Consider the following 26,625-nt stretch of genomic DNA (forward strand, 5'->3'; position numbering starts at 1 on the left):
ATCTTGTCTTTCTTTATACCAGTAGGGTTAGAAAATGAAATTTACAAAAAGAAACCATTTACAATAGATTCAAAAATATCAAGTGCCTATAAATAAATCTAATAAAATGTGTAAGATCTCTATATAGAAAAATTTAACATAATTGAGAGAAGATAAAGAAGGTTATAAAATGGAGTATTGTACCATGTTCATAGATTGGAAAACTCAGTACTGTAAAGATGGAAATGCTCCCAAAATTGATCTGTCTGGGCTGATGTGATCTCAGTAAAAAAGGTTTTTATTGGAAAGTTTGCTAAGCTAATTCTGAAATTTATAAGAAACATAGTGCACCAAGAATAGCTAAGATACTTTCACAGAAGACAAAGGTAAAAGCCCTTGTTTTATTTATATTTAAAAAAATTTTTTTATTAATTAAAAAAAATTACAAGAAAGAAACACAAACATTCTTAATATATGATCATTCCGTTCTACATATATAATCAGTAATTCACAATATCATCATGTAGTTGCATACTCATCATCATGATCATTTCTTAGGACATTTGCATCAATTCAGAAAAAGAAAAAGACAACAGAAAAATAAAACAAAAACAGAAAAAAAAATTATACATACCATGCCCTTACCCCTCCCTTTCATTGATCACTAACATTTCAAACTAAATTTATTTTAACATTTGTTCCCCCTATTATTTATTTTTATTCCATATGTTCTACTCATCTGTTGACAAGGTAGATAAAAGGAGCGTCAGTCACAAGGTTTTCACAATCACACAATCACATTGTGAAAGCTATATCATTATACAATCATCTTCAAGAAACATGGCTACTGGAACACAGCTCTACATTTTCAGGCAGTTCCCTCCAGCCTTTCCATTAGCCCTTGTTTTATTTGATAACAAGATTTATTTTAAAGCTGTGATTATTAAGAGAGGATGATAGTGGCACAGAGTAGACATAAATGGAAAAAAAATGTTATTGGACTTCTACTCTATACTATTCATATACACACAAAGCCTGTATGTGAAAGGAAAACTAATAAAACAATTAAAAAGTAATGCCACAAAATGAAGAGATTGATAAATTTGAGTACATTGATTACATTAAATAGAGACTGAAAAGACAAGCCCACAGGTTGGAAGTGTTATTAACAACATGTATGTTCATGAAAGGTTCATATTTAAAAAATATATTTTTAACTGCTTATCAGTAAAAACACAATAAGTACTTTGCACAAGAAAATATAAAAATCTGTTATCCTAGTGTATGAAAAGGAGCTCAATCTCATTTATAGTTGGGGATACAATTAATACCTCATTACAATGAGATACCACTACGCACTCAACAGAATGACTAAAATTAAAATGCCTGACCAGATATTAGTAGGGATGTGGTGCAGTGAGAAACTCTGATATGCTGCTGGTGGCAATATAATTTGGTAAACATGTATACTTGTACAACAGAAAATATGTAAAAGTATGTTCATAGGGCTATTAGTTACAATAACCCCAAACTGGAAACAACCCATCTATCAACAGTAGAATAGTTTAACAAACTGTATATATTCATTCCTTGGAATGCTGCCAGTTAAAGCAAATGTTATTGTTACATGCAGTCATGTTGAATTATAGTAATTTGAACAAAGGAATTATTAAGGATACATCCATAAGTGGTAAAAGTGTAAAGAAAAGCACAGAACCTCAATTACCTTAAAAGGCAGGATAGAGATTGTCTTTTGGAAGGGGGGAAGCACTTACGATTGGGAGTGTGCACATGGGCCTCTTGGCAAGGTTCTATGTGTTGGCAATGTTCTATTTCTTAACATGGAGCGTGGCTACGTATTCTTTTTTTTTCATATACTTGGATATTTTTTAAGCTGTATATTTGTTTCATGTGCTTTTTTGTATGAGTATTATTTTTTACAACAAAAATTTGTAAAATGATATGGCTGGGCATGAAAGAACAAAAAATGCTGTAGTCATTAAGGAGATGATTCTAAAATGAACTAACCTTTAATCTAGTTTCCCTTACCTGACAGGGTTGCAAAGTGAGGGAGCATGTGATTACACTCTGTGATCGAGGTGAAGGTGGAAATTTGCTATCCTATCCAACTACTAGCATACTGGATGATCTGCTCAAGCACAAAGATGTCATTGTTGTGCCTTTTTCTAAAGACACAATTAGGTGAGAAACAAAAACAAAACCACTATACTACAGCTTTATTTAGTGGTTCCTGTTTCAGAATTCCCTGTCCCCCAGTGTTTCTCCAAATGAGTAGTGTCCATCCTCAAATAGCTTCCATCATTTCAGAAAACATAAATGAAATTATGTGTTAACTTACAATAAAAGAAAGCAGTTTGCTAGGCAAACACTTTGAAATATTGGAGGCTCAAGGAGAGAAAAAAGTAATGAAAGGGGTCAGTGCTTGTTATTAAAAAGTTCTCGAGGCTCATGGTCCAAGATGGCAGCTTAGTGAGGTGTACAATTTAGTTCATCCTCCAGAGCAGCTAGTAAATAGGCAGGAACAGTACAGAACAACTGCTGGGGCCACATCAGTGACCAGACACACAGCTTACACCAGTCTGAACAAGCTGGACCAGCTGCTATCCCACCCAGAACTGTGAGTCTCCCAAGCCACAGAGGCCAGCGCCCCTCCCCCCACAGGCTGCTTCCCAGAGGGGAAAGGAAAGAGACTTTACTAACAGCAAGGGGCTGAGCTCCACTAAGCTCCAATTTATAATTAATTAATAAATTCTGACTACTGATAACAGATCCCCAGCTTAGCTGAACCTCAAGTAAAAGCTTAGGTTGCTGGTTTTTGCCCTGGTGTAGAGAGGGCAGGGCTGACGGGAAAAGAAAAAAACAACAGAGGTTTTTTTTTTAATTAGACAGCACAAAATGCTTGGAAAGGTTTAGGCCCTGAAGGAAAAGAAGGGGCACATAGGACCTGGAGATATATAGAGCACCGTACCAATTTAAGGCCTTGATTGGTAAACCTGAGGAATGGGGTTCCTGCTTTGTTAAGGAGTTTTTTTCATTTTCTATTTTGTGACGGTGTTTCTATGGCTTGACTACTCTCTACATAGAACTGCAAGACTTCTCAGGCTCCAAATGCCCCAGGCAAGGGTGGAATTAAGCTTGTATAGAGGCGAAGAGGCTGGTCATGTGAAAATAAGTAATTCCCTGGAGGCTGTGCTTTCCCCAGGAGAGGGGTCGGACCCAGCTCAGGTGGAATCCCTCCCTAAAGGAATTCAGACCCCAGGGTCTGGAAAACTGAAGTGATTAGAGGCAGCCTACAACCTCTCCTCTGTCTCAACCATCCCCCCAGCAGGAAGAGTCTGATGACGTTAAAGGTACCATATCACCTTATGCTGGTGGAACCTGCAGGCAGACAAACACCACATACTGGGCAGGATAAGAAAAACAGAGTCCAGAGACTTCACAGGAAAGTCTTTCAACCTACTGGGTCTCACCCTCAGGGAAAACTGATGCAGGTGACTCTTTCCTCCTGAGAGGAGGCCAGTCTGGTCTGGGAAAATCTGATTGGGGTTTATAATACCTAAGTAGACCCTCCTAAGAAAAAAAAAAAAGACACCATACAGGCAGGGTAAGAAACAAGAAATGAAAAATTCTGATCTGTTAAAACCTAAGCTGGAGGTCTAGAATAAACTGAACTGAATGTCAGAGAACAGAAAGACAACAAAGTCACCCAGCAAGAAAATCCTAGGTAAAAAAGTGAAAACAATCTCCAGAATAAACTAATTAAGGTAATTAAATGTCTAGACCCCAGCAAAAAAATAACGAATTATACTAGGAAAATTGAAGATATGGCCTAGTCAAAGGAACAGACCAGCAATTCAAATGAGATACAGGAGCTAAAACAACTAATTCAGAATGTTCGAACATACATAGAAAATCTCCTCATCAAAAATCGAATCAATGAATTAAGGGAGGATATAAAGAAGGCAAGGGATGAACAGAAAGAAGAAATTGAATGTCTGAAAAAAATCACAGAACTTATGGGAATGAAAGGCACAGTAGAAGAGATGAAAAAACAATGGAAACATACAGTGTTAGATTTCAAGAGGCAGAAGATAGGATGAATGAATTGAAGGATGGAACATCTGAAATCTGACAAGCAAAAGAAAATATAGGGAAAGCAATGGGAAAATATGAGCAGGGACTCAGGGAATTGAACGATAACATGAAATTCATGAATATACGTGTTGTGGGTGTCCCAGAAGGAGAATAAAAGGGAAAAGGAGAAGAAGAAAACGGAAACAATTAATGGAGGAAATTATCACTGAAAATTTCCCAACTGTTATGAAAGACTTAAAATTACAGATCCAAGAAGTGCAGCATACCCCAAGAATAGATCCACATAGACGTACTCCAAGACACTTACTAATTAAGATGTCAGATGTCAAAGAAAAAGAGAGAATCTTGAAAGCAGCAAGAGGAAAATCCATCACATACAAGGGAAGCCCAATAAGATTATGTATAGATTTCTCAGCAGAAACCATAGAGGCTAGGAGACAGTGGTATGATGTATTTAAGATACTAAAAGAGAAAAACTGCCAACCAAGAATTCTATATCCGGCAAAATTGTTCTTCAGAAATGACGGAGACCTGGTAGAGTTCTCGCCTGCCATGCTGGAGACCTGGGTTCAATTCCTGGTGCCTGCCTATGCAAAAAAAAAAAGACAGGGTAATTAAAACATTTTCAGACAAAAAAAAAATCGCTGAGAGAATTTGTGACCAAGACATTGGCTCTACAAGAAATATTAAAGGGAGCACTAGAGACAGATGTGGAAAGACAGCAGAGAAAGATGTGGAGAAGAGTGTAGAAATGAAGGCTATCAGTAAAGATAAAAAGAAGAAAAATCAAATATGACATATAAAATCCAAAAGGCAAAATGGTAGAAGAAAGTACTGTCCTTATAGCAATAATGCTAAAATGTTCATGTATTAATCTCCCCAATCAAAAGACAGACTGGCAGAATGGATTAAAAAACAGGACTTGTCTATGTGCTGTCTACAGGAGACACATCTTAGACCCAAGGATAAACATAGGTTGAAAGTGAAAGGTTGAGAAAAGATATTTCAGGCAAACAACAATCAGAAAAGAGCAGGAGTAGCTATATTAATATCCAACAAATTAGACTTCAAATGTAAAACAATTAAAAGAGACAAAGAAGGACGGTATGTATTAATAAAAGGAATAATTCAACAAGAAGGCGTAACAATCATAAATATTTACACACCAAGCCAGAGTGCTCCAAAATACATGAGGCAAACACTGAAAAGAGAAATAGACACATCTACCATAATAGTTGGGGACTTCAATTCCCTGCTGTCATCAATGGACAGAACATCTACACAGAGGATCAATTAAAAAATGTTGGGACTCTCAATCCAATTTTGAGGTCCCCTAACCCCAAGTGACTTAAGGTAGTTCATAGTTGGTTGAAGTAATCTTTTCACAACTTTGAACTCTGATTTCAGTCATTCTGAAGTCACTTCCATAACTTTGTCATTGCAGCAAGTTGTTGGGTTGGGGGTTGGAAGAATAGAGGTTGTTCCCACCACAGCATTGCCAATCATGGCAGCCTGTTTCGTCTCCAGCCAAGTGTGATGCTTGTGCAGTGTATTCCCTACTATATGACATGGGGTGATTTCTGTTAGGTGAATCACCATATGGATTAAGAAATGTGAATGTTGAAATGGCATACCCAATACTGAGGAACTGTATTTCTTCCCAAGGAGTGATTTATAAAATATTAACAATAAAAATATATCATTCACATTTAAACATTTAAGAATATCTTTTTCTTTCAAGTGATTCTGGAGCTGGCCCCTGTGATGAAAAGGTTTTAGATTGTGATGTTTTATTGGAGCCAACTACACCTTGGGGTCCAAAAACTGGGGAGCTCAATGCTGTGAGTAGCTTGTTTCATTTACTCTTGATTTATATAAACAATGATGACATTAGATACTTTGACAGGAACTTGATCAGTTTAAATTGAAATTGAAAATATAATCAAGTATTAAATATGGACTATCTCACTGTAATAACAGTTATGCCGAGTTGAGGCTATAAAGGTAGTGTGACGTATTACTTGTCCTCAAACAATTAATAACTAATAGACTTAAATTTTTTTTAAAATGTGTTCTTGAGGGTTTTTATTATGGACAAGTAATGATTTGAGGAATGAAGATAGTATAAATAGAATATTTTGCCCTTTGCTAGTTTGTAGGAGTCATTTTCTGCATGAAATTCTGTTTCAAAAATTGTAACCAAGAATGCTTTTAATTTTTCAGTCTTAAAAACTGAAATATATATATATATATTTTGGTATGTGCAGGCTCCGGGATTCAAACCCAGGTCTCCTGCATGGCAGGCAAGAATTCTACTACTGAGCTATCCTGTACCACCTGAAATTATATTTTTAAAGTGATTCTTTTGACTTCTGTTTCTAAAGACAGGGAATGTGTTTGCCTATAACCAGCCCTTGTGCTGGTTGAAGTAGCATTGACTTGAGAAGGTGAAATATTCCATGTAAAGTGCTATAAACTTTCAGAGGACTATATAAATAATCAGTCATTAACATTTATTAATTTTATACAAAATAACAAAGTTCTTGGATGTCCATATATAATCTGGTTACTTAATGTATAATAAAATATATAAACATTAAAATGTGATTGAAAATTCTATGATCTCTGCATGTGATCTACTAGTCCTTTGGAAATAACGCTGGAAAAACATTGGGTTTTTTTTCTTTTTCCTTTTTTTTTTTTTTGACATCCACAGTCACCTTTAGGCAGGGGATATTAAAGATTATAATATTAATGCTTCAGTTTTAGCCTTAGTTTAAAGTTATGTTTCAACCTTGAAAACTTGAAACTTTTTTCAACTCCTCTACAATAGCCATATGATAATATTAAAGGGAGCACAGTATGGGTAGATGCAGATTCTTAATCTCTTATTCCTCTGTTTTTTTTAGTTCTTGTCACTGAAAAACTGGACTCTGCAACTGGTAAATTAATAATTATATTTAGTTTTCATCTCTTTTTTCCTAGATTAAAGTTTAAAAGAATTTTTTCAGTATCTGAATTTATGAACTTTTTATGTCTTTTCAACTTTTATAAGTGTTTACTTACTAAACATGACATTAAGCTCTTTAAGATAGGCACTCATTATCTGGCAGCATGATTCATATGTCAGGCTAAGTGACTTTTTCTTAGCCACTTTACATCTCATTTAGGACATTGAACAAACAAATCTATTAAGTTCCAGTTGTTTGGTTTGATTTTGATGAGTTTTTACCTATTTGCCATTGCTATGCCATCTGCAACTAGTATTCACCAGAATGAAGTAGTAATTTGGGCCACTCTACTGTCTGTTGGTCTACAGGCAGTAGAGTAGATAGATGCAGGAATCTAATGTGGATGTGGCTGAGTATTAATTATATCAAGGGACATGCAGTTCAGTTGAGTGATAGCATTGCAATTCAGCAAATATTAACTAAGTTGCTTTTATCTGCTTATTACTGTTCACAGTTGTATGAAGAAAATGAAACAAAAATATATCTGATATAAGGTGATCCCTGTTCTAAATGTAGAAATTCTTTTCTCCATTTTTTTGTATATTGTGCTAGACTAATGGTCATTTGGTCTTGTTTGGTTCATAGATTCAAAATAAATTTAGATAAATGTGTTTGAAGGAAGTCATTAGAGATGTGGTAATACTACAATTGGAATGGCATATATTTTGTGTGATTTTTTTTCAATTCAGAAGCAACAGTCATTATTTTCAGAAGAAGAAGAATATACCACAGGATCTGAGGTCACTGAAGATGAAGTTGGAGATGAAGAAGAAGTCTCCAAGAAACAAAGTATTAATTTCTAAATTAAAATCATATCTCACAGTTCGTGTTTGGGTTGTATTCAGAATGCTTTAATGCAAGGAATGGAAAGTGGGCTTTGAAAGTCTACTTGGGATTCCCGGTGCCTGCCCATTAAAAAAAAAAATCTACTTGGTAGGTTACAACATGGAAAAAATTAAAGAAAATGAAGGGATACTCCATCCAGATTTCCTACCCCTGGCACCAGCATAATGCACAGAAAGTTATGAAGAAAAGTACGCTATACTGTGTCCTCCAAATGTTCATTTCAGGTGTAACCCTAATGTTGGGTTTCTCAAAATGTGTTGCATCAGTATACATGAGATAATTTGGAGTGGCACTCAAATGAGACATTATATAATATAGAAGTAGATTTTTAAAAAAATTAAAAACATGACTCATACTAATAAAGAATAGACTTGTGTCAAAAATTTATTCAGTTCCTTAGTGAGGGAAACAGCAAGTAAAGATGATTCAAAGAGCATTTGAAGACTTGAGTATTTAATATGCATTTGAAAAAAGAACATTAAAATAAAATTAGACGTTGAATACAAAACTGACTAATGTCCTACAAGGCAATAAACTCATAACATTTGGGGTTATCTTTTCTACTAGAGTAAAATGATTGCAACTCAAGTAGACATAAAAATTTGCAAGTCACATAGTGTTTGGGCTTTCAGACAATCTTAGCAAAGTCAAAGGTGGGGACATCTTAGAGGATTAATTCTTGAGCAAGACTTTTTGTAGTGCTCCATTGCGACTTTGAAAGGACATGCTACCCATTGATTTGTCTTATTTCCAAGTTTGCATAATTTTTCTTACATACTGAATCCCATGGTGATAAAAGTATAACTTTCTCAGTTATTTTTCAATCCTAATTAGTCAAGGATAAAGTTGCTGTGATTTTTTTTCACAATTTGATTGAAGTATCATTTATTTATAATAAAAACTTGCCCATTTTAAGTATACAGTCTGATGAAGTTTGGCATATATTTGTGTAATCACTACCAAAATCAAGGTATAAAAAATCATCTCAAAAAGTTCCCTCCTGGCCCTTTATACTCAATTCCCTTTCCTTATCCTCACCCCGAGGCAATCATTAATCTTCTTTTTATCCCTATAGTTTACTTTTTCTAACATTTCCTATAAATGGACTCATTAGAGATCTTTTTTATCTGGCTTCTTTTACTTAGAATGATGTTTTTGAGACTTCATCCATATTGTTATATCTGTCAGTAGTTCCTCTTTTTTTGCTGACTATTAATCCACTTTATGAATATACCATAATTTACTTATCCATTCACCATTTCATTGATATTTGGGTGGTTTTCTTTTCTTGGCTTTTATGAACATCTGCATACAAGTCTCTGTGGACATATGTTTTAGTTTTTCTTGGGTTAATTACCTAGGAGTAGAATCTCTGTATAAGTTTATAAGAAATTGCCAAACTGTTTTGCATCCCTAACAGCTATGTATGAGAGTTCCAGTCCCACTCATTCTCACCAATATTTAGTATTATCAGTCTTTTTTTAATTTAAGCCATTCTAGTGAATATGTAGTGCTAAGCATCTTTTCATGTTTATTGGCCATTTGTGTATCTTTTTTTAAGAAGTATCTGTGTAATTCTTTTGCGCATTTTTTATTGTGTCATTTGCCTTATTAATGAATTGTAAGGATTCTTTCCGTGTTTTAGATACAAGTCCTGTGTCATTTAGATGTTTTGCACACATTTTCTCCTGGTCTGTGACTTGCCTTTTCATTTTCTTGATGTCTTTTGAAGAACAAATTTTTATTAACTCTCATTTTTTCCTTTTGTGATTCGTACCTTTAATAGCTAAGAAATCTTTGTCCATACTCAAGGTCACAAAGATTTTTTGCGTATTTTCTAGAAGTCGTTTGATTTTAGCTTTTTTATTTTAGTCTATGATCCATTCTAGGTTAATTTGAATGTGGTGTGAGTTAATGGTTAAGGTTCCTTTTTTCCATAGGGACTGTTCCAGCACCATTTGTCAAAAACACTGTTTTCCCCCTTTGGATTATCTTGGGATACTTGTTAAAAATCAGTTGACTCTCTACATACGGGTCTATTTTTGGACTCTCCATTCTCTTCCATTGATCTGTACTCTGTCTTCACATCAATGCATTAATACTACACTGTCTTCATTTCTGTTAGTTTTTAGTGAGTCTGGAAATTAGATGGGTTGAGTCCTCTAATATTATTCTTTGTTTTAAATTATTTTGCCCTTCGCTTTACCTTTCATATAAACTTTGGAGTCAGCATGGATATTTCTACAGTGTTAGGATTTTTGCTTTAACCAGTTATATGTCATTTAAAGAAATTAAGGGGACAAAAAATATATATATTTATTTATTTAGTCTTTTATACTTACTCATATTTTTACAGTTTTTCCTGTATATCTCAGTTAATATCTAATGTCATTTCCTTTCATTTTGAAGGACTTCCTCTATTATTTCCTATAATGCAGATCTGCTCATTTTGAGTCTTCTCGTCTTTATCTGAAAATTTCTTTGTTTCACTTTTGATTTTGAAGTGTAGTTTTGCTCAATAGAGAATTCTTGGCTTGATTTTTTTTTCCTTTTCTCACTTTAAATAAGTCATTGCATTGTCTTCTGACCCCTAGTGTTTCTGATGAGAAGTCAGCCATAAATCATATGATTGTTCCTCTTGTATGTAATATGCCTTTTTAATCTCTCTTCTTTCAAGACTTTCTTCTTATCTTTGATTTTCGGGGGCTTGACTATGATTTTCCTAGATGTGGTTTTCTTTGTGTTTATCCTACTTGGGATTCATTGAACATCTTGGATTTGTAAGTTGATGTTTTTCACCAAATTTGGGAAGTTTGCAGTCATCATTTCTTCATATATAGTTTCTCTCATTTGTCTTTTGTAACTCCTGTTATGCATATGTTAAACATTTTGATTTTGTCCCATAGGTCTCTGAAGTTTAGTTTCTTTTTATTCAATCTTTATTTCTCTTTGTTTTTTGGATTGGATTGTCTTTATTGCTCTATCTGTACTTTCAATGATTATTTCTTTTGCCATTTCAGATTTTCTCAAGCCCACTTAGTAAATTTGTTAATTCAATTATTGTGTTGTTGAGCTCTAGAATTTCCATTTGGTTCTTCTTTTGTAGTTTCCGTTATGCTATTGAGATTTTCTGTGTATTTACTTAATAGTAACATTTTCCCTTTGAATATATATATGGTAGTTGCTTTTTAGACATGCTAAATCCAACATGGAGGTGCTCTCAGAATTCATTTCTATTGACTGCTTATTTTCTGAGTGGGTCATACTTTTACTTTTCTTTGCCTCATAACTTTTTTTTGAAAACTTTCCATTATAAATTATCCATGTGGCAACTTTGAAATCTGTTTTTTTCTTCTGGGCAAATTGTTTGTTTTTCTACTAGAAGTTTTTTTTTCTACTAGAAGTGGGTGGTACTTCTACAGAGTTTTTTTGGCTACTAACTGCTTCTACTTTAGACTGGTCTTCTACAGTCACTCCAAACCAGTGTTGTTTCGAGGTCAGCCAAGGATTTAAACAAAATTTTTATTCAGATCTTTGGGCTTACCAACTTAATAGTTTCCCCTAGAGTTCTAGTTGCTTTTCCAGTCCCAAATTCTATCCTCTGACACCTCAAGCCAGTAAACCTTCTGTTGTCTACAGGTCAAGCTGTGTACAGGTTGAGGGAGGCATTCAATCAAAAGCACTAGGAACTACCAAATCTAACTAGGATCAGTTCTGTCTTGCAAGGATAGATATCCTTCTGCCTGCCTTTTTACTGGGCTTCTTGGGGTTTCCCATGCACTTGCATAGATTAATACTCTCCTAGGGATTTGGGCAAGTTTTTACTCAGATTTTCGATCTCAGGTCCTCTGTGGTTCCTTGCTTCCAAAATTTCCCTTTTAAATTTCAAATTTCTCTGCTGCTTTGAACTCTTTTATCTTCTCTTGGAGCTCACAGTGCTGCAAATTTATTCCCTAAACTGGGGAGATTGGGAAGTACTTTCAGGCAAGATAGCCACAAATTCACAGTTCTTACCTCATGCATCTTTCAAATGTAATTCTCAAGTTTCTGCCTGCCTTGGGCCATTTGCTATTATCTTCAGATAGTTTATAGTATTTTTTTATAGTTGTTTTCTTGGAAGGAATTGCCCAACCTATTTGTATTGCCAATAGCAGACATCCTTCTCTAATATGTCTTTTAGTAATTACTTATTTATCTTCCTATTTAACAGTTAGGGTTTCAGGGTTTCCCAGCAATTAACTATATGTATCCAGATTACTAATATTGCTTTGTTATTATTACAGTAGCTCCAGTATTATCTTCTATGTAACACGCTACACAGGTTTTCCACTTACGGTCATAATATAAATTTTCCTTTTAAGTGATATAACAAAAATTGTATGGTGGCATACAAACAACTGATGTTTAGAAAACAGTGATCCTGTATATTGTCCTTGCCTTCATATACTGTTTTTAGAATAATGCCTCTTTCCATTCCTACTTTTCTCCCCTTTCCATCTCTACTAAATTGTCAGCCAGAACAGTTTCAGAATATTAACTTAAGAATGCCCAAGTCTAGAACAATTTATTCCAAATCTAGTTCTTTCCAGTATCGTTCCTATCCTACCTCCATTATTACCTCCACAGCCCCAAACCTCCTACCTGAGAAAAAGGCTTTTAAAATGTTTTTAATGGGGCAGAGTACAGGGGTAGGGTAGTTCAGTGGTAGAATTCTTGCCTGCCAGTGGGAGACCCGGGTTAAATTCCTGGCACGTGCACTGCCCCTACCCCCAAAAAATTCAACAAACTGGTGCTGCAAAAACAGAATGGTCACATGATAAAAGAATGAAATGTGACACCCACCATTCTCAAATTGTTTTTTTGCATTATTAGTATGTTTTATATTTAAAAAATTGAAATAAGATGACTCTACTATTGAGTTAGAATCAGAGAAATATGTGTGTGTGTGTGTAGTTTTATATTGTGGTAACAATATACACAACATAAAATTTGCTATTTTAAACCATTTTCAAATGGTATTAATTACTTTTACAATCTTGTGCTATCATTACCGCTTTCATTACTGAAACTTTTTCATAACCCCAAACAGAAACTCTTTACCCATTAAAGCAATAACTCCCCTTTCCACTACTTCCCTCTGTCCCTGATAACCTCTTATCTACTTCCTATCTCTATGAATTAGCTTATTCTAGATATTTCATATAAGCAGAATCACAATCTTTTGTACTTGGTTTATCTCACTTAGCATAATGTTTTAAAATTTAATGTTGTAGTATGTATCAGAACTTTACTCCTTTTTATAGCTGAGTAATATTCCATTATATAGATATACCACATTTTAATATCCTTTAATCTGTCAATGGACATTTAAGTTGTTTCCATCTTTTGGCTACTGTGAATAACAATGCTATGGACATTGGTGTACACATATCTCTTTGAGTTCCTGCTTTGAGTTCTTTGATGTATATGCCTAAGAGTGAAATTACTGGGTCACAATTCTGTGTTTAAGTTTTTTGAGGAACTGCCACACTGTCTTCCACATTGGCTGCACCACTTTACATTCCCACCAGCAGTGCACAAGGATTCCGATTTTACCAAATCCTCACCAATTCTTGTTATTTTCTTTCCATTTTTAAGATAATAGCCATAATAGTGGGTATGAAGTGGTATCCCATTGTGGTTTTTATTTGCATTTCCCTAATGGTTAATGATGTACAGCATCTTTTCATATGCTGATGGACCAATTTGTATATCTTCTTTGGAGAAATGTCTATTTAAATTCTTAGCCTATTTTTTTAATTGGGCTTTTTAATTTTTTAAATGTTGAGTTGTAGGAGTTCTTGATATATTGTGGCTATGACACCCGTATTGGATAAATGATTTCCAAATATTTTCTCCCATTCTGTAGGTCGGCTTTTTAGTTTATTGACAAAGTGCTTTGATGCCCAAAAGTTTTAAATTTTGATGAAGTCCAGTTTATCTATTTTTTGTTGTTTTTTTTTTTGTTATTTTTTGTTGTTGTTTTGTTTTTTGTTATTTTGTTTGTTGTTGTTGCTTGTGCTTTTGGAGCCGTATCTAAGAATCCATTGCCTAATACTGTATCCTGAAAATTTCTCCTGAGTTTTCTTTTAAGAGTTTTATGGGTTTAGTGCTTATGTTTAGGCCACTGATCCATTTGAATTACTTTTTGTATATGGTGTGAAATAGGGGTCCAATTTCATTCTTTTGCATGTGGATTTCCAGTTTTCGCAGCACCATTTGTTGAAAGGACTATTCTTTCTCCACTGAGTGGACTTGGCACTCTTGTCAAAAATTAGTTGGCCATAGATGTGAGGGTTTATTTCTGAATTCTCACTTTTCTTCCATTGGTCTATTTTTTTTTTTTTTTACCTTGTGCTAGTACCACACTGTTTTGTTGGTGGTGATGGTGTTGTTTTTTCACACTGTTTTGATTACTGTAGTTTTGTAGTAAGTTTGAACTCGGAAAGTATGAATCTTCCAACTTTATACTTCTTTAATACGTATAGTTTTCCTATATTTCACTTCACTGAGACTTTTAATTCATTGCTGTCATTTTTTCCCCAATGTTTTTTACCAAATAGAAAGAAGAAAATTAATTAAGATGAACTCCCATAAAGCAATCATAGTTTGGCCTCTCCATATATCTACTTTTTATCCAGAGGTATTTTGTTAGTTTTAAAAAATAATCGTGTTTAAAAAGCACAATAGTTTTATTGTTTGGAAGTAGTGAGTGAGTTCTGTGGAACTTGTGCTTCTAACATTGACCTTCCATTATCAGGGAAAAAGGAGAAGCCAAAGAAATTCACTAAGCAGCCAAAGAAGCAGCTGTCTTCACCCTGTGCTCAGAAGAAAGAAAAGGCATTGGAGAAGGTAACTGTAAATTATCTTTTACTATTCTGAAGTTTTTATCAGAAGTAAGCAAGCAAATACAACCAGAAAAAATCCAGAAAAGAAGAGTAATGAATACCACAATGGAGTGCTAGCAATGTAAAAATAAGTTTCCCTACAGAATAAGATCAGAGATTGCTGAGATATATTGACAGGTGAAAACAGAGCTTGCAAAACAGTACGTATAGTGGCATAGTATGCTACTATTTATATACTATTTATATAAAACAGATGGGGGCACCCAGCGTAACTTCCCTTTTAAAATCCAGCTCCCAGAACAAGGAGCTGGAGCCTTTTTCTTTTCCTTTCACTGGCAGGTTTCACTGGCTCCCACCTGCCTTCTACTACCTGCTTTCTCCCCTCAATAAATCTGTTAAGCTTGAAAAAATAAATAGGCCTTAATATTTAAAATTTTTAGATAACTTATATTTTATGTCCTTTTAAAATAATCCTTATTTCCCCATGCCATTTGAAGGAAGGGGTAAAAAGCTAAATTGGCATAAGAGGAGAGTAATAACTGCAGTTGCTAAAAGAGAAACCATGGATTCCAAAAATGTGTGAAAGGCTGGGGCTGAAAGACAAGATCCACACAATTACATTGGGAAGGTTGTACATTCATCTTTGTGTTAAATACCACAGGTATATGGAATGGTTGGCTTCTAAAAGATTGTACAAACTGGGGCTCTGTTTAGACAGAGCTAGGTTCAAATTCTAGCTCTTTATCTCTTTGGAAAAGTTTCTTAACCTTGCTAAACCTGTTTTGTTATGGATATAGTAATCATATCTAATGTGGTTGTCAAAACATTTAAGTAAAATAATATATGTAATTCTGTTAGTATAATACAGTGTCTTGCACAAAGCCAGTGTTCAATAAATGTAAACTTTTTATCAACAATAATAATAATCAGTAAATATATTCTGATGAGCCTTACTGTTGTCTACTTTTTTTTAGTCATCTTCTAGAGATACATCTCCTTTCATGTGAGTATCACTTTGTAATCCAGTCATATGTCTACTCTTAAAGTAGCAGAAATGATGATTTTTGTTTGATTTTTTCAATAGTGTAAGTATGCAGAAGAATAAGTGGGATGCCACAAGATCCTTGAGATTCAACCAGGATGCACAAAGAGAAGATGGTAACTTTCATTATTTGAGTAACATACAATTTGATTATAAATAATGATAGGAATGTCTTCCATTGTATGAAATGTGCTGAATGGATGTAAAGGTTCCAACTGCAACAGGGTCCAAAATTTGCACTTCCCCTTTGGAATCAACCTGATTTTCATTACTAGACAATCCAGTAGATAAGATACTGATTTATGCATCTGTGATTTTGAGAGTCTCTCAGACTGACCTCTTCCCATGACTTTCACTCTAAAGATGACTGTATATGTTTTAGTCTTTTACGTATTCTAAAAAAATAGCAGTTATCCATGTACAAGTCATTTTGCCACTTGCTGCCTCATATTTTTCAAAGCTACATAGATGTATATGTCTATAAAATAATATCAAAAGACATTATCATACATTGCTACCCACCATAACTTGCCAAACCCCAACCAAAACCATTCTAGCCAATCATAAGAGAATACCTAGGTAAAATATATAAGATTCTACAAAAGTTCCATGCAGTAGGGTAACTTGCAAGAAACCTAAAACCTCCAGATGGGTCCCCGGACCCTGGACTTATCTAAGTCCTGAAATGTAGAGGGCCCAGCCTCTCCACAACATCATATAGTTCCATCTCCCTACCCCATGTTAGTAACAGAGCCTTCCAACATGAAAAAGTTAGAATAGTCATAGCTCAAACGCCCTGAAAGAGTGGGATAGAAAGATCAAAGATGATGGTGAACTTATACAGAGAAAGTAGGGTTTAACAAATGAATATGATTGCTGAATCATTAAATTGATATCTCTTTTAGTCTCCAGTATCTTAGAGCAGCTAGAAGTAAAAACCTAAAACTAGAATTGTAACCCATACCAAACTCTGAAATCTGTTCTACAACTAATTGTCATGATTTGCTTTGAAATTTATTGCTTTTTTGTATATGTTATTTTAACGCAAAAAAAAGTCAATTGGTATATACATACGATGGAATATTATGCAGCTTTAAGACAGGATAAAATTATGAAGCATGTAATAACATGGATGGACCTAGAGAACATTATGCTGAGTGAGTCTAGCCAAAAACTAAAAGACAAATACTGTATGGTCCCAATGATGTGAATCGACATTCGAGAATAAACTTGGAATATGTCATTGGTAACAGAGTTCAGCAGGAGTTAGAAACAGGGTAAGATAATGGGTAATTGGAGCTGATGGGATACAGACTGTGCAACAGGACTAGATACAAAAACTCAAAAATGGACAGCACAATAATACCTAATTGTAAAGTAATCATGTTAAAACACTGAATGAAGCTGCATCCGAGCTATAGGTTTTTGTTTTGTTTTGTTTTGTTCTTACTATTATTACTTTTATTTTTTTCTCTATATTAACATTCTATATCTTTTTCGGTTGTATTGCTAGCTCTTCTAAACCGATGCAAATGTACTAAGAAATGATGATCATGCATTTATGTGATGATGTTAAGAATTACTGATTGCATATGTAGAATGGTATGATTTCTAAATGTTGGGTTAATTTCTTTTTTTCTGTTAATTAATAAAAAAAAAAGTCAATTGGGATGATAAAAAAATATTTATTCCTTCTAGCCTCATATTCTGGAGCAGCTAGAAGGAAAAATCTGAGATGATGGTATGGTAGCCCATGACAAACTCTGGGATCTGTCCTGTAACTTCTGAAGAGTGCTTTGAAAAATATTGCTTTCTTCTTTCTTTGCTTTGTATATATGTTGTATTATGCAATTTAAAAAGTTAAAAAAAGAAAGAGACATCATCATAAACCCTTGATTATAGTCTTCTTTAGCAAATAAAAGTTATAATCATCTGCCAGAAAAATAATGTTTGCTATTTTTTACTTTCAGATCAGCGACGGATGTCTGAAATTACAGGACACCTAATAAAAATGAGGTTGGGTGATCTGGACCGAGTCAAGTCGAAAGAAGCAAAAGAAGTAAGAATTGTTACTACTATTTCTTGTTTAGATATACCTTCCTACTTTTATTTTCAGTATGAGAGATTATAAAGATGTGTTAAGCAGAGTTTTAAAACAGTAATTTAGATATTTTAATGTTCTGTAGCAATTTAACCAGCTTATTCACTTAAAAATTTTCTGCTACCTCTTATTATCCATGGTGTATAGAGCTTTATAATGCATTTACATCCCTGAAAGTATAATGTCTCAGGAAGAGGTTAATTGGGCATTGACTAAATTCTGGCTGTACAGAGGGTAGCTGTTCTAGTTTGCTAACTGCCAGAATGCAATATACCAGAAACAGGATGGCTTTTAAAAAGGGGAATTTAGTAAGTTGCTGGTTTATGGTTTTGAAGCCATGAAAACATCCAAATTAAGGTGCCAAAAAGAGGTTACCTTCACTCAAGAAAGGCCAATGAAGTTTAGGGTTTCTCTCTCAACTGGAATGGCATGTGACGAACATGGCGACGTCTACTAGCTTTCTCTCCAGGCTTCTTGTTTCAAAAGATTCCAACCTACATCACTGATTAGGAATTAAAAGAAAAGTTTGCTCCCACAAGATTGGATCAGGATCAAAACATGGCTTTTCTAGGGTACATAAATCCTTTCAAACTACACAGTGGCTTTCTGGAAGTTGGTGGTTTTGATCAATTCTGCATGTAGTGCTTCCTTGTTATCTCCTTATCAGTTGGTCTAGCTGAAAATTACGACTAGTAAATCTGTATTCTCACTAGAATTATGTATTAGTCTTGACATTATGTATTAACATTAGTATTAATATTATGTATTTGTAATAACTCTTGCCCCTAATTTTCTTATTTAAAATTTTATTTCCCTATAAAATGTCTAAAAGAAAATATAAGAGAAAAATTTTGTGACCTTGGGTTTGACAAATATTTCTTAGATATGACACCACAAGCCTGATACATAAAAGAAAAAGTTGACAAAAAGTTGAACTTCATCAAAATTTAAAAGTTTTGATTTTGAAAGACACTGTTGGAGAATGGAGACAAGCAATAAATTATGAAAAAATATCTATCTGAGCAAGGATTTTATCTAGAATATACAAAAAAAACTCTCAAAATTCAATAATATATTTGTCACCATAATAAACAAATTTTAAATTACAAAAACAAAACTCAATGAAAGAAACCACCTGTGCCAGTTTGAATCTGTTGTGTACCCCAGGAAAGTGAAGTTCTTTAATCCTCATTCAATATTGCTAGGTGGGATCTTTTTTACTGTTTTTCTATGGAGATGTGACCTGTCCGATTGTGGGTGGTAACTTTTGATTATATGGTTTCCATGGAGATGTGTCTCCACCCATTCAAAGTGGGGTTGCTTACTGGAGCCCTTTAAGAGGGACCATTTTGGAAAAAGCTTCAGAACCATCAGAGCCAAGAGAGCCACACAACCAGAGATCTTTGGAGATGCAGGAGATCACCCCAAAGGGTCCTTATGAAGTGAGACGCCAGGAGAGAAAACTAGCAGACATTGTCATGTGCCTTTTCAGCTAACAGGTGTTTTAGACCCATTGGCCTTTCTTGAATAAAGGTATCTTTCCCTGGATGCCTTAGTTTGGACAGTTGCACAGCCTTAGAAATGTAAACTTGCAACTTAGTAAACTCCCCCTTTGTAAAAGCCATTCTTTTTCTGATATATTGCATTTTGACAGGTTTAGCAAGCTTAAACAGATTTTGGTACCAGAGAAGTAGGGTGCTGCTGTGGTTTGCAAATACCAAACATGTTGGAACAGCTTTTTAAATGGATAGGGGAAGAATCTGTTAGAGTTGTGAGGAGTTTGATAGAGAAGGCCTAGAATGCTTTGAAGAGACCGTTCATAGAAATGTGGACTCTAAGGATAGTTTTGATAAGGCGTTAGGCGAAAATGATGAATGTGCTATTGCAAACTGGAAGGAATGTGTTCTTTGTGTATGGAAGGCAGAATTTCAGAGTAATGAGCTTGGATATTTAGCAGAAGAAATTGCCATACTAAATGTGGAAAACACAGTCTTACTGTTCCTTGCAGCTTATAGTAAAATGCAAAAGGAAAGAGAGAAGTTGAGACCTGAACTTTTGGCTACAAAGAAACCAGAAATTGATGGCCTGGAAAATTCTGGGCTTCCAGAAAGGGAGACCCTAGAGGCTAGTACCCCATATGAAGATTTAACCAAACATGGAATCAGTCAGCCATTACAGAAAAAGCCAGAATTGGAGATGGAGTTATCCAGGAAAGTCCAATTGTCTGATGGTTGTGATCCCAGTGTATTTCATAGAAAACCAACAAGTGTTGTGAGATCTGTATAATTGGAACCACTGACAGTCTGGGCTAAAAGGGACAAATTGGAAGAAAAATAACTTCAAAAACAGAACAATGGAAGCAAAGATTTGAAGCCAGGAAACCTCCAGCCAGGAGGATTGTCCCAGCCCGCGGGACGATCAACCGAAGCTTGAACTCCTGTGCGGGAAGAATGGCATGGGACAAAGAGACGCGAAGAACGACAGCAAGACAAATATTCTGATCAAGCTGCAAAAGTTTATTGAGGAGGCTGGGTATATATACTTTAGAAGGAGAGGAGGTGGCTAGTAGGGACGGTGGTGATCTGGGATTGGTGGCTGCTGTTGCTAGGGCAGAGGGCAGATGTACGGTTAGTACTTTTGGCGCGAACTTTAGGCACGAACTACTATTACTTCCGTGAAGAAGGCTGATTATAGTTTAGGCTGTTCTTTGTTTCAGCCCTGGTGGCCATGTTGCATGTTTCCAGCATCGCTGAGGGTAGAATTTATACATGCTACTTTAATTGTCCCCAACAGAGGATCATACCCACCTATACACTTGGAGAGGGTGACTTTGTCCCAGAGGCAAAGGGCAGGCCTTCCACTTCATTGTTCTGAAAGAGTTCTACCACCTCAGGCCTTGAACAAGGTGGAGTACATTCCTCGGGGATTGGGGAGAGCCTAGCTGCCAACCCATTGTTCTGGAAGGGTTGTGCCTGTACCCTGGAGATGACAGAGTCCAGATATTGCCCCAGTGCTTGAAGAGGGTGGAGCTGAGAAAATGGTGGTCTACCCAGTGTGCTTCAAAGTTGCAAATCTCATCCCAGCATTTGAAGCCAGGCCACTGCATAGGCCCTAGGAAAGCATGGGTCTGCCACTTTCTAAAGCCCCAAGGATAAATGACTGTCAGACCTTGAAATCCAATAGAGTTTGCCCTGCTGGTTTTCAGAGCTGTTTGGGTTGGGTGATCCCTGTGTTCCTTCCAGTATCTCCCTATGGAAATAGGAATATGTCTCCTATCACTGCCCCTCCTTTGTATGTTGGCAGCAGATAACTTATTCTGAGTTTTACAGGTCCAAAGCCAGAGGAGAATTTTGCCTTAGGACAGACCATGCCTGTAGCTGATGAGACTATACTGTTTCTGACTTTGTATTATATTTATATTGTTACTGAAATGGTTTAAGGCTTTGTGATATTATGATGAAATAAATGTATTTTGCATTTGGAAAATACATATCTCTTTGGGGTCCAACAGGTGGAATGTGCCAATTTGCATCTGTTGTGTACCCCAGAAAAGCCAAGTTCTTTAATCCTCATTAAATAATGCTGGGCAGGATCTTTTTTATTGTTTCCATGGAGATGTGACCCACACAGTTGTGGGTGGTAACTTTTAATTATATGGTTTCCATGAAGATGTATCTCCACCCATTCAAGATGGGGTTGCTTACTGGAGCCATTCAAGAGGGAACCATTTTGGAAAAAGCTTCAGGACCAACAGAGCCAAGAGAGCCACACATCCAGACATCTTTGGAGATGTGGGAGATGACCCCTGGGGAATCCTTATGAAATGAGAACCCAGGAGAGAAAACTAGCAGATGTCACCATGTGCTTTTCCAGCTGACAGAGGTGTTCTGGACCCACTGGCCTTTCTTGAATTAAAGTATCTTTCCCTGGATGCCTTAGTTTAGACATTTTCATAGCCTTTACAACTGTAAACTTGCAACTTAAGAAATTCCCCTTTGTAAAAGTCATTCCATTTCTGGTATATTGCATTCCAGCAGCTTTAACACACTAAAACAATATCCAATTCAAAATCGGGGAAGGCTGGTGGCTGGAACCAGGGCTCAACACTGACTTCCCCTGAGTGCCACATCCCCCTGATCACATGGCTGGGGCACTCTTTGGGCCTCCCCCAGACTTCTCTTTGCCCTGAAGTATGAGAGCGAGCCGGGTGGAGTTTGGAATGGGGGATACCTGGTTTGGGGCCAGGCACTGGGATCCCTCCACACCTCTGGAGCCATATATCCCAATCCCCCAAGAGGCATACCTAGAGCGCAACACCTAGTACCCCACAGGCACTACCTTCCCTCTTCAAGGTCTGCGGAGACATCAGATTCTGAAGGAAATTGAAAGTTTCAGAAGAGCACAGAACTATTGATAAAGAAGCTGCCTTCAGCCTCCTCCTAAGAGAAGGATGTGCTAAATTCTCTTGTGGTAAGGACTTCAGTTGGCAAGCCAAGACCTGTTGGCCCTACAAGAGGAAGCAGAAACAGTTCTGGTTCATCTCTTTGAGAATTCCACCTCCTCTCTTTACAGCTGGCCTCATGCTCTGCAACAGGCATGGAGCATCTGAGGCATTGAAGGACACAGCTGGCCTCCAACAGCCCATTTCTCTGTAAACGTCTCCTCACCCAGAAAACACATGTATTTTGGCAGAAAAAACATGTAGCTTCTCATCGCTGGAATAGGTGTTTCTCTGAAGGAATTTTCCTTCTCCATCCTTATACCTTGTTGTCTTGCCTTCTTTTTGTTTTTAAGAACAGGCTGAACCTGTTTTTAACTTTATGCTTGGGAAACAATGGCTAAGGCCTTTTTGTACAATGTTTTTAAAAAAGTATTTTCTTGTAAGTAATTCAGATGACCTGAATCCTGACAAGAGTTTAACTTTTCCATATTGTAAGGACCAGGTGATCTCATTTTGATTGAGAGAAATTATTCTTACTTGGGAAAATGTGTTGTTAGTAAATTTATTATTAAAATTTCAAGTATAATACCAGAGACCCTCCCTAAGGATCCATGGAGTCTGGAGTTGGCTGTCTCTGGGCAGTATGTGCATGTTGCTTTGCTGTTTTTTTAAAAAATGAAGGAGATTAAATATTGCATGGCTTTGTTCTCCAATAGAGGTGTTATATGAAATAATCAACACAGTTCCAAAGACCTCAGAATTATTTACAGATAAAGAGACTCCAAGATTGACTTCAGTTCGCTGATTATTGTATGGTTGTTTTAATCATTTTGAAGACATCAGATTTGCTGGTTAATGGAGAAAAGGACATTTACTTGTTGTTTTGGACCTTCCTGTACTATTTGCAATTTTTACCATGGGTATATTTAATTTTTTTTAAACATAGGACAAAAAAATAGGAGATGACCACTGCCATCAGTTGCATGGAAGGGTCCAGCGTGTCTGGTATACAACTTTCTGTCCACCAGATAAATCGTATCTTTGCTGGTGACATCAAGTTATTGAGTGGACTGTGCCTGTCAACTACTGTATAGCTTTTCAAAACCTTAATTAGGGTTGAATTAGAAAATATTTACGTTTCAGTGTTCTAGTTCCTTCCAGTAAATGCCTATCAGTGTCATTCAGAAATTCTAATCTGTAGAATTTAACATTTTATTCTTATTTGTAAACCAAGATATGTGATAATTTATACTTTGGAAGTTTTTATAACTCTTTGTGGAGAGATAATAGAAAATTTTTAATGAAATTTAGGCTATTGAAGCATACAATGATTATACTTTTTTGTGTATATTAGCATTAAGGTTCTATATTTGTGTATTACATGTTTGCAAATTTAAACAAGAATTGAGGGATGCTTGTACCTCCAATCGAGTGAGTATGAGCAGATATAAACCTTGCCTTATTGCAACTGGAAGCAGTTCAAAAGATTTCCAGAGAAATGAGAAGTGCCACCCAAAGATTTTGGATTTTGTGCATGGTAAAACTGATTAGGGATAGAGGACTACTAATAATATTGTGCAAGGCAACTAAATTCAGAGAAGTACAGGACCTAGTTCTGTTGTTGAATAAACAAATTTTAACTTTTTTAAAAAAAAAAAGTGGGGCAAGAGATTGATCAGACACTTCTTAAAGATTGGCAGATGACAAATAAGCACATGAAAAGATGTAACATCAGTAGTAATTAGGGATATGTAAATCAAAACCATAATGACATACCACCATATACCAGCTAAAATGGCTAAGATTTAAAAACAGAAAAAGTGACAATACCAAGTATAGAAGATGTGACTCAAGAACCCTCATACATAGCAAGTAGACATGCAGAATGGTCACTTTAGAAAACAGTTTGACAATTTCTTAAAAGTTAAGCATATGGTCATCATATGCAAACCAGTGCACATCCATTTATAGTGGCTTTATTCATAATCACCAAAAGCTAAATATAACTAAAATGTAAAGCTTTGACTTTTGTGTGAGACAAGAAGAAAAATGTTGTCTTTGTCCAAAATTTAAATTTTCTGTAGCACTATCTAATCTGTCTGGTCAGTTAATTTAAATACCCTAATTCATCTTTATTTGGTATAGAACCTAGAATAAGGAATAAAATCTTAATATTCTATACAAGTTAATGTTATACCATGATGCATTTCAGAGCATTTTGCGTACAAGGTGAAAAAGTATTTGCAAAGTCCCTTGAGGAACTGAGAAAATAGCACTATTAAACTTCACCTGGGGAATTCCTAACATTTTCTTAAACAAGAGAGGCTCCCAATTTAATAAGCCAAAGGGCTTGCCCTTATAAAACTTATTTCTATAATAGCAGAGGGAAGTACTGTGTGGTCTCAGTGATGTGAACTGACATTAACGAATGAACTTGGAAAACTTCAGTTGGTAACTGACACCATCAGGAGATAGAAATAAGGTAGATATTTGGTAATAGGAGCTGAAGGGATACAGATTATACAACAGGACTGATTGTAATACTACCTAACTGTAATACAATAATGTTAGAACACTGAATGAAGCTGAATGTGAGAATGATAGAGGGAGGAGGCCTGGGAGCACAAATGAAATCAGAAAGAAAGATACATGATAAAGACTGAGATGGTATAATCTAGGAATGCATAGAGTGTATAATAATGTAACTAAATGTACAAATTTGAAAATGTTTTTGCATGAGGAAGAACAAAGGAATGTCAATATGCAGGGTGTTGAAAATAGATAATTCATATTTTAAAACTTTAACTTATGTGTGAGACTAAAGCAAAAAAAAAAAATGTTCCATAGTACATGGAACCTTGAGTAGAGCATGAGATTTTGTAGGTTTGTCCAGAGTAATGCCCCAATAAATGCCAGAGTGATTTGAACAGTGAATAAAAGAGTATTTGCAAAGTCTCCTTGGGGGAATGGTGAGAAAGGGGGAAAATTCACCTTCCCCAAGTGGAGAATTCTTGATATTCTCACAAGCAGTGGGGACAACCAAAGCAATAGTCTAAGCCCCCAATCTTGGGGTATACTCATATGAAACTTAACCCCTCAAAGAATAGTCTAAGCCTACTTAAAATTAGGCCTAAGAGTCACCCCCAAGAAAACCTCTTTTGTTGCTCAGATGTGGCCTCTCTCTCAGCCAACACAACAAGCAAACTCACTGCCCTCCACCTCGCTACGTGGGACATGACTCCCAGGGGTGTGGACCTTCCTGGCAACATGGGACAGAAATGCTAGAATGAGCTGGGATTCAGCATCAAGAGATTGAGAAAACCTTCTCCACCAAGAGGGGGAAGAGTAAATGAGACAAAATAAAGTGTCAATGGCTGAGAGATTCCAAACAGAGTTGAGAGGTTATCCTGGAGGTTATTCTTATGCAATTAAATAGATATCACCTTTTTAGTTAAGGTGTAATGAAGAGGCTGGAGGGAACTGCCTGAAAATGTAGAGCTGTGCTCCAGTAGCTGTATTTCTTGAAGATGATAATGATATAGCTTTTGCAATATAATTGTGTGATTGTGAAAACCTTCTGTCTGATGCTTCTTTTATCTACCTTTTTGGCAGATGAGTAAAACATATGGATTAAAAATTAAAAAAATAATGGGGGAACAAATGTTAAAATAAATTTAGTAGATTGAAATGCTAGTGATCAAAAAGGGAGAGGTAAGGGGTATGGTATGTATGAATTTTTTTATGTTATTTTTATTTCTTTTTCTGAATTGATGCAAATGTTCTAAGAAATGATCATGATGATGAATATATAACTATGTGATGATATTGTGAGTTATTGATTATATATCACGAATGAAATGATTATATGGTAAGAATGTTTGTGTTTGTATTTTGGTATGTTTAATAAATAAAAAAACAATAGCAGACTGAACCTACTTATAATTAGTGCCTAAGAGTCATCTCCAGGAAATCTCTGCTGTTACTCAAATGTGGACTCTCTGTAAACCAAACTTTGACCTTCCCCCCATATGGGACATAATTTCCAGTGGTATAAACTTGGTCCTGACATTGTGGAACATAACTGACCCTGGCATCATTTGACATAAGTCCTAAAGATGAACCTGGTCCTGGCATCATGGATTAGCTGACTAATAGGGGGAAATGAAATAAAGTTTAATGGCTCGGAGATTTCAAATAGAATC

At 35.6% G+C, this 26,625-nt stretch overlaps 1 protein-coding gene across 5 annotated transcripts in view; it reads left to right on the forward strand.

The window, feature by feature from the left end:
• The window catches only part of SANBR (SANT and BTB domain regulator of CSR), a 90,643-nt gene that overhangs the window by 59,564 nt on the left and 4,454 nt on the right, over positions 1 to 26,625 (forward strand). For all 5 annotated transcript variants that reach the window (XM_077134312.1, XM_077134315.1, XM_077134313.1 and 2 more), the window contains 8 exons: positions 2,036 to 2,181; positions 5,837 to 5,936; positions 7,005 to 7,037; positions 7,796 to 7,895; positions 14,752 to 14,843; positions 15,814 to 15,842; positions 15,924 to 15,997; positions 17,852 to 17,940. In XM_077134312.1, the coding sequence (XP_076990427.1) occupies positions 2,036 to 2,181; positions 5,837 to 5,936; positions 7,005 to 7,037; positions 7,796 to 7,895; positions 14,752 to 14,843; positions 15,814 to 15,842; positions 15,924 to 15,997; positions 17,852 to 17,940 (663 nt within the window). The remainder of the gene's footprint in view (positions 1 to 2,035; positions 2,182 to 5,836; positions 5,937 to 7,004; positions 7,038 to 7,795; positions 7,896 to 14,751; positions 14,844 to 15,813; positions 15,843 to 15,923; positions 15,998 to 17,851; positions 17,941 to 26,625) is intronic.

Source organism: Tamandua tetradactyla, chromosome 17 (assembly GCF_023851605.1).
Source record: "Tamandua tetradactyla isolate mTamTet1 chromosome 17, mTamTet1.pri, whole genome shotgun sequence".
NCBI lineage: Eukaryota > Metazoa > Chordata > Mammalia > Pilosa > Myrmecophagidae > Tamandua > Tamandua tetradactyla.